We start from the raw sequence: 9,345 nt of genomic DNA on the forward strand, positions 1-9,345 counted from the left end.
CTAGGGCTGCCTGGGTGGCTCAGTCAGTTAAGCATCTGCCTTCGGTTCAGGTCATGATCCCAGGGTTTATGTATTTTGATAAATAATTATAAATAGAAAGGTTCATCTCAGTATTATTTGTAATACCAAAAAAATGGAAACAGCCTAAGTATTATTGAAGGAATAAGGTCAAATAGATCACGAGACTTTTTAATTTATAATTTATAATTAATTTAATTTAATTAATAAAAGACTAAAAAAAACAAAACACATAATCTTTCAAGATAGATTACTTGAAAGGAAAGTACTAAGTCAAAGAATATGAACACTTCTCAAGGTCATATCATACTTAGTCAAATGCCTTTCTGAAAGGCTGTACCAATTTACACTCCCCAAAGCAGTATATAAAAATTGCTCATTTCACCACAACCTTAACAGCACTGGAATTTTTTTTAAGATTTTATTTATTTATTTGACAGAGAGAGAGAGAGACAGCTAGAGAGGGAACACAAGCAGGGGGAGTGTGAGAGGGAGAAGCAGGCTTCCCGCTGAGCAGGCAGCCCGATGAGGGGCTCCATCCCAGGACCCTGGGACCATGACCTGAGCCAAAGGCAGACCCTTAACGACCGAGCCACCCAGGTGCCCCTGGAATTTTCATTTTTAAAGTTTGACCTATCTGATAGGGGGAAAAAAAAAACATTTTTTTTAAAGATTTTATTTATTTGTCAGAGAGAGAGAGAGAGAAAGAGCACAAGCAGGGGGAGTGGCAGGCAGAGGGAGAAGCAGGCTCCCCACTGAGCAAGGAGCCGGATGCAGAACTTGATCCCAGGACCCTGGATCATAACCTGAGCTGAAGGCAGACGCTTAATTGAGCCACCCGGTGTCCCGAAAAAAAATTTTTTATATCAATTTTTATTTCTTCAAATACTGCCAAGATCAAATTTTAAAATATTAATTAGCTATTTTGCTCTAGTGTTTTTCTATGTTAATGTTTTCTTTACTGATTCTATGAGTTCTTGATGCATTAAAAATATTAACATTTTGCCTGTGGTATTTGTTGCAGGGTAACTTTTTTCTTGAAATCTACAAATCTATTTTCTTTTGTAAATTTCCACTAGCTTCATACTGTTAACAAGATAATCTTCATTGCTTAAGCAGTAGCCTAGGGAATTAATCCTTAAGATAATGATTTCGTATATCCGATACTAATAAGATACTGAAATAATGACTTCCTGAAGAAAAGCCTGTTACTTACCTATTATTAGGTTGTTTCTCATCATTCATTAAACCCATTTTTTTCTTGAACCATGTTTTTCATTTTTTAACTCCCCCCTTATTTTGTATTATTAATCTTAATTTCAAAGTTCTTGATTTACAAAATTTGGGCAATCTGACAATTTTATGGCACTTTTTCCTTTGAGCTAAATGTAAAATATTTTAAAGGATCAAAACACACACAGACACACTCTCTCTAAACTATTATGGTTCAGTAACCATCAATACAGATGTCAACAAGCTTTTATAAATAGGTAAAAATCTAAAATTCATCTAACATCTTAGAATACCTTGTAATATTACCTAGTTTCATCACATGCTTACTAGACAGGCAGTATCCTCATTTTTTAAAAAATCAACAAACCTAGTAGAATTAACCAAATTGTTCAGGATGTACAATAAGACAATATAAAAGCTAAAAAATGGCAATCACTCTCCTAGACCTAGTAAACCATTATCTATGCCGTATTCTGGGCAAATTGTTTTTTTCTTTTGTGTCTTCAAATTGCATGTGAGCTTTTTCAATCTTTATTCATTCATCCACTCAACAAACAGTATCTTCTACAGGCCAAGTACTGTGTTATCTGGTAGGAAAAGTTGTTAGGTAATTTTTTTTAATGAGAACTTTTTTCTGAGCTTGCAAAAATTCAGTAGAAATGTATTTCCCTCCATGACTAGTAATGACTTTCCTTTTCAAAAAACTATGCTAGATTTAATAACCTAATGGTTAGATCACTGACAAGACAGGAATTTGCTTGGTTTTGTACTCTTAATGTAGGGCAAAATCAGTATGTTTCTCAGTTTTCTAGGTCCATGACTTTATAACAGATTTAATAGGATTCTGGGTATTCTTAGAAGCTTTTGCTCTTTTTTTTTTTTTTTTAATTAACAGTGGTAAAAAATACTGGGTTCATACTTGAAACCAATCATTTACAAAATAGAAAAATAATATTTTTACTACTAGAGATTTAAAAAAATTCTATTATCTTCTAATTTCCAAATATTATTATTACTTTAAGGCAATCTGAACAAAAACAAAGTAGGTAGTACTTTTATTCATTGCTGGTGAGAGTGTTAAATTAGCATAATCTTCCTGAAAAGCAATTTGCTACTGTATATATATCAAGAGCTTCAAAAAAGTTCATTCCTTTGGACTCAGTAATCGCCCTTTCAGGAATCTATCACTTCCCCAAATAGAAATTGGGAAAAAATGTATGTCCAAAATATATCATTTGTAATAGCCATCAAAGGGAAAAGAAATGCCCCCCAAAATGGGGAATAATTAAATAATATACCTAAATAATGGTGTTTTTTAATCATTAAAAATTATATTTTCAGGGGGCACCTGGGTGGCTCAGTCGGTTGAGCGCCTGACTCTTGATTTCGGCTCAGGCCATGATCTCAGGGTTGTGAGATGGAGGATGCCCCCCACCCTGTGGGGCTCTGTGCACTGACTCCTTGTGGAGTCAGCTTGAGATTCTCTCTCTCCCCTGCCTCTCCCCTCAACTCGCGCATTCTCTCACATTCTCTCTCAAATAAATAAAATCTTTTTAAAAAATTATATTTTCAGGGGCGCCTGGTTGGCTCAGTCAGTTAAGCGACTGCCTTTGGCTCAGGTCATGATCCCAGCGTCCTGGGATCAAGCCCCACTTGAGTCTCCCTGCTCGTCAGGGAGCCTGCTTCTCCCCCCACCCCCCCGCCCTGCCCCAGCTCATGCTCTCTCTCACTTGCTATCTCTCTCTCAAATAAATAAAATCTTAAAAAATAAAAAAACTAAAAATTATATTTTCAGACTATTTTTTGGAAAAGAAAAACACTCACAATGTAAGTGTAAAAACCTGGTCACCAATTATATATCCTGATTTTTAAAAATTACATATGAACATAAAAAGAACATTGAAAGTAACAACATCAAAATGCTGACAGCTGTCATCTTTACTGAAAGGGAGCATGAGTGATCTTTACAGTTACAGTTTTGTATATGCCAATTTCTAAAGTAAGCTTTTGTAATAAAAATTTAAGTGTGATTCTTTTAGACTGTTCTGTTGGTTTCAAATGTGTAATGAACGACCACTGTGTACATGTGCTCAGCACTGAACTACTCAAATCTACAAAGCCCTGACATCTTATTCCAGTAGGAGAAAGCTACCTAACACTAAGATCCTAGCTATAACCATAAAATTATTCACAAAGGAGACTTTCTACCTTAAAAGAAAAATGTTGAAAAGAATCCTAATGAAATGGAGTCTAATGCAATAACTAGGCTTGCTGCCCAAATTTTAATTAAAAAAAAGTAAAGCCAAGAGCATTTATCTGCAAAGCTTATCTGCCAAAACCCGCATATAGCCACCCCTTCACCTCTGCTACAATTTTGGAGCACAGTAGGCCATCAAGATCCCAAGTTAGAGAAGATGACACAATCCCCCCACTCTACTCAAATTCCCAACTCTCCTCCTAGCGATCTCAACTGTCTTGGTATCATTATCCATCCCTCTTACCCTCTCTATAGTCTTGGAAGTAAAAAACATTCCATGTCATTTCTAAGAATAAATATTCCATTCATGTTCTGAGTTCATCCCAGCCATCTCCTATCATCCCACACTCTCTCATATTTTCAATTTCTCCCTTTCCTGTGGGCTACTTCTAAGGAGCTAAAAATATCTGTTCTTGGAAAAGAAAAACTAAACAAGGCAAACAAACAACAACAACAACGAAACCTTCATCTTTTTTTTTTTCAATTACCACATCTCTTCTCCTTCCTTTCCCTGCTAAATTTATTGAAAAGTTTCTTCTTCTCTCAACTCTTGTAACCCACAGTTCTACTCCTAACACGTTATTGTTCTACTGTTCTTTCCATTCTGAATGCTCCCAAATCCACATTAGGCTGGAAAGCTCTCCCAAGCCTGATCCCCATTCTTAATTTGTCTGAACAAGCCCCCAAACCAAATTCTTCCTGCCTCTATAATCTGTTATTTCATGGACCATGGTTCTCCCACCTGTAACTCACAGCTCTGCTGCAACTGTTAATTCTATATTGAGATAGGAAAACTGTGGGTAGTACAAAAGGTATATAGTAGTCTCGGGGTTCTTCTACTTAACAATGATTGAAATAGGGTTCTAAAATCACATAACCGAGTAACTGCTTTATACAATAGTTCATTTCCTATCCTGCCAATAGGGTGAACAAAAGTGAGACACTGTCCTCTCACATACTTTTCACAATTGTTCAATGTCAAAGTACTGATGTACTACTAAAAGATGAAGAGAATAACACATCCAGTAGTTCGTATTAATCTCCTTCATCTCACAATTTAATTACAGAACTTACCAATATCATTATAATTAATTCAATTTGGTAAATGACTTCCCTTTTTGATAATGGTGGAGGCTGCCATGGACAAATGCTAAAAGAAAACCCACAATTACATCAGAAACATCCTGTGCCAAAACCAAAGAAAAATGTCTTAAACACCACATATATTCCATATTAACATTTAAATTAAAAAATAATTGGGGCACCTGGGTGGCTCAGTCGGTTAAGTGTCCAACTCTTAGTTTTGGCTCAGGTCATGATCTCAGGTTGAGATTAAGCCCCGCATCCGGTTCAGCACAGAGTCTGCTTGAGATTCTCTCTCTTCTTTCTCATTCTGCCCCTGCCCCCTCTCGCACATGTGCACTCTTTCTCATATAAATACATCTTTAAAAATATAATTAAGTTTCTTAGTTTATTGAAATTTGTTTTATTCTACCAAACTTCCAGACAAACCCAACTCTGTCATAAAATCCTAAAAGATACCCTAGGAATGTGTGAATTCTTAGGAAAGTGGTTGTGTTCATGTAATTTTCCACTGAACCTAGGGTAGTGATATGCCAACCTCAGTCACAGGTGATTCTAATATGAACACTATAAACATTCAAACTTAGGGATCATAAATTAATAGTGCCCTGAATCCCCTGGTTAAGGAAGATTACAAATACAGCCCAGAGTCCAGTAAATGAGCAGGCACAAAACTGCCATCATCATAAGGCTCTTATCAATGGCATTAAATAATCTCAATAGTTTTCTTATCAGGTAACAAGGAAGATGCAAAATAAAGGTAAACCAAGTATCTACCAACTGACAAGCATTTTATTTCCAGTAAAATGTGTTTTATAATGACTAAACCCAAAGCAGAACATCAATACTCAACTATGGAGATCTGTCTTTGAATTGCTGCTTGAACTGGTGATGTGAAGAAAAGATGTGACACGTGCAAATCCAAAATAAAAGAATTATGTAAACTAAACTTTGCCTACATACATGACTTAGCTGTTTGCTTCTCCCTGAAAAGGACTGACTGGAAGTATATGGTCCTCTCAAATGCCATCTTGAGGAAGGGCAGGAAGGAAGAACATTCCAGAATGAGAAAAGATTTAAAAAGCAAGGTAGCCTAGGGCAGAAACTTCATCTGATGTAAATATCGCTGCTTCTATTTGCCCTAATCTCTGTTGAAAAGGGTACAAATCAAAATACATTAGACATCCTAGTGCCATTCCAAGCCTTTGGAAAAGTACGGTAAGAGATGGAGGTTTTTAAAAAGCAGGCAAAATGTTTGACTTGGGAAAACTGGGGCTGAACAGGAACCTCCTCTATCTTAACTGCCCCATTCTGGAAAACAACCTTGGCCTTACCTCGGTCTCTAAGAAAAGGAATAGAAAAACACAAGAGAAAAATGGAAACGAGAAAAAGGAATAGAACAAGCTGTAAGAAATGTATTCTCCTTGCTTCACTCTTCATCACCCTACCAATTTTGGCAATGCTTACCCTTAGCCTTTTTCCCCACTCCCTTGCCCTCATCATCAGAGCAGGTTAATTCCGAAATCATTTCACTTTCCTGTTTATAGGACTTGCTCCAATGCTGCAAAACTTACATACCAAATATGTGCAAAAGTATTCTTTCATATTGTTTTCCAATGCAAACAATCCTAAGCACACTTGATTTCATAAATACATTACACTCATGTTAAAATCACATCATGGGTTAAGTAAGCTTCTGTGAGTCAGTCTAAGAAACTATAACAACCATTTATAACATTTGAGCCATTAGTTCTGTTCCAAGTTTCATCACTGACTCCAAAGAAGTAATCTTGGCTTTGCCTAACTCAGTTTTATGACCTTGAACTTAGTCTTTCCTCTCTGGGCCTCAGTTTCCTCATTTTTGCAGTGAAGATTTGGAAAAGTAACAAATTTACTACCACTTCCTTTTCAAATGTGTTATGCTGATCTTCTATTTAACTATAACACCTTGTTTCCAGACTCCTAACTTTCTTTTAGGGAAGAATGATGTTTTATACACTCCTTGTACCTGGCAGAAGCTCAGTAAATCTGTAGACTGATTTAAGAGGTGGGGGAGGGCATGCAAAAGACATTAAAGTGTGGAAGGACTTATTCATGCTCATATTGTGGACCAGAAATCAGAACTAAACTCCTTAATTCAATGCCAAGATTTTCCATAGTTGAATCCATCTCCTCGCTTGTTCTCCACACACCCTCCCAGGCCTTGGTATGTATCTCTCAAATATGCACCTCTATTATAGGTTGGGGCTATGTGTACAACATCTTCACATCCCCCACAATACTCAAATGCTTGCATGAGAGAATTCTCCAGAACACTCTAGCTTCCAATAAAATCGGTTAGGAGGTGCACCCTCTGAGTAAATTTGTATAAGCAAGCCCATCCTAAGCTTAGCTCCATCCCTCCACTGGGGGAGCAAACCAAGGGATAAGCTACATGAAAGAACCTTCCAGATCTAAGCTTATACATTTTGGCAGGGCCTAAAGCGGTAAAGCAAAGAGTTCATAAGGAGGGGGGCGGGAAGGACCGTCTGGTTTCCTAGAGCTTCACCAAGAAAAAATTGGGGTGGGAGTGGAAATGGGGCTGTGAGGCAGATTAAAAATCGGGAAATGGAAGATTCTAGCTTTAAAAAGTGCCATCTTTCAAAAGAACCAGAGATTGGTTTTGAGTCATCCGAAATCTACTCTAGAACGTATGGAAAATGGAAGGGGTTAAACTTTTCAGGTGAACGGAAACAGGGATGCATCTTAAAATTGAGGATGCGAATTTGAGATTCTCCGGGCACAGATGAGGCAGGAGGGGAAAGGCAGGCATCGCTCTGGTCAGAAGATGAATGGGGAAAAGGGAGCAAGTAAAATGCCGACCGAAAGGAAAATCGGAGGGAAGGGGTAAAAATAGGGAGGGGGACAGGGAAGGAACAGGGAAGGAGCAGGGAAGGAGCACTGGTTGGAGGAAGGTGGGGGAGGGGACGAATGGAAGCGCAGACCCGAGGCGGAGTGCCAGGTTCGGGAGCGACCCAGCGTTCTCCCGTTTGAGGCAGGGGTGTGGACAGTTCGCCCCTGCCCTAAGGGGCGGTTCATACCTGTTGGTGTGGAAGCGGTGGAGTGGATCCGTGCGATGACAAGAGGAAAGCTGGCAGCCGAAATCGCTGATGTCCAGGCAGCCTGGCTCCTCGCTCGGGCAGGTGCCCACCCCGCGAGGGGGTCCCAGAAGCGGGAAGGGCTCCTCGGGGGTTAGAAACTTCTCGTACGAAGTGGTGGCCGACGTCTCGTCGGACATGGCTGGAGACGGCCTGGCTTTGGGCTCCCTCTCTGGCCCCGGGCTGCTCCCGCGCCTGCCCCTTCCCCCACTCTAACCTGTCCGCGGCCGCCGCCACCGCAGAGGCCGGGTGTGCCCACCGCAGCTCACTAGCAGGCTGAACGCCGTGGCCAGATGCCGCCGGGCCAATGCCGGCCGCGCTAAGGGGCTGCTAGAGGGCACAGCAGCGGACTGGCCACCCGGTCAGCGCCTCAGTGGCCTCGGCAACCGTCTCCGTCGCCGCCGTTGCCCGGCCCAGCCCAGTCAGCGCAGCGCAGCGCAGCGCAGCGCAGCGCAGCGCAGCGCGGGCGCCGCCGCCGCCGCCGCCGCCGCCCGGCCCGCCCACCGCGCTTGTCACTCGCTACTGCTGCAATCCGCCGGCGCCCTCCGGGAGGAGAAAGACGTTTGAGAAGCCGCTCCCGTGCCCCCTGCTGGAGCGGAGGAGGAATTGAACCTCCGCCCGCCCGCCCTCCACGCGTCGAATCTGGGCTTCCTGGCGCTGGAACGGCCCTGCGCTTCAGGCCAACCACCTCTGTTTTTTCACCCACGGCTGATTAATAAGCAGCAAGCGGCAGCCCTGAGAGAAGGGACTTGGCCAAGGTCACACTGCGAGTGCGTGAGAAAGAATCCAGATGCCCTGGTTCCCAGCGTACTCGACCACCCTGTCCCAATTCAATGAGTATTTAGTTATATTGAACTCCGGCAGTGTGTGCGCCCAGCACTGTGCAATGAACTGTAGGGGAAATGAGCCAAGTAAGAAAAAAAAATAGTCCCTGCCTCACCCTTGATCTTCTAACCCTGAGAACTCTACATAACAGCCACCAGGCTACTCAGAGCTGCTAGACACGCAGTGCTCTTTTGTGCTCTGTGCTCTTGCTCGCATTATGCATTCTGCTTGGAATGCCCTGCGGGTTCTCCCCTGCTAATCCTTAAAGCCCCAGCTCAAAAGTTACCTCCTCTGTGAAGCCTTCCCTGACTCCCAATGAGTCTTACATATTCCTGTCAGTGCTCCAGTAGAAAGTACATTATGGCGTTTAACTTGTGCAACTTAAGTCAACTTACTAGGTGTCACATACCATTCTATCCTCCTGTCTCATTCTCTTTTCTCTGCTTTCCAGACAAGTGGTTGCAGATATTGGACATGTAAAATATTTTTTTAATATTTGGAGGAAAACACAAGATTTCCAATTTCTTATTTCGCCAAATGAAGACAATTTTTTAAACTGCTACTACTTTATAAAAGGAAGCACATTTTCATATAAAATAATGAGGGAATAATCTCTTAATAAAAACATTAAATATATTTAGCTCTATGGAAAAAATCATTACATTGAACTTTGAGGGAAACATAAAACTTAGGTGCAAAAAAGAGGAAAGGTGAAAGAACCCAGGAGGAAGGGAAGGAGAAAGGAGGCTGGGAGAAATGGGGAGTTGTCACACACCAGCCCTAAACAGTCTT

At 41.0% G+C, this 9,345-nt stretch overlaps 1 protein-coding gene across 2 annotated transcripts in view; it reads right to left on the reverse strand.

Annotated features, from left to right (window-relative positions):
• Positions 1-8,222, reverse strand: part of FAM199X (family with sequence similarity 199, X-linked) — a 29,440-nt gene extending 21,218 nt beyond the window's left edge. The window contains exon 1 of one of the 2 annotated variants that reach the window (XM_027608035.2): positions 7,672-8,222. In XM_027608035.2, the coding sequence (XP_027463836.1) occupies positions 7,672-7,868 (197 nt within the window). In that variant the 5' untranslated portion in view covers positions 7,869-8,222. The remainder of the gene's footprint in view (positions 1-7,671) is intronic. The other variant, XM_027608034.2, reaches the window with a different exon arrangement.
• Positions 8,223-9,345: the final 1,123 nt, after the last annotated feature.

The sequence above is a fragment of the Zalophus californianus genome, chromosome X, assembly GCF_009762305.2.
Source record: "Zalophus californianus isolate mZalCal1 chromosome X, mZalCal1.pri.v2, whole genome shotgun sequence".
NCBI lineage: Eukaryota > Metazoa > Chordata > Mammalia > Carnivora > Otariidae > Zalophus > Zalophus californianus.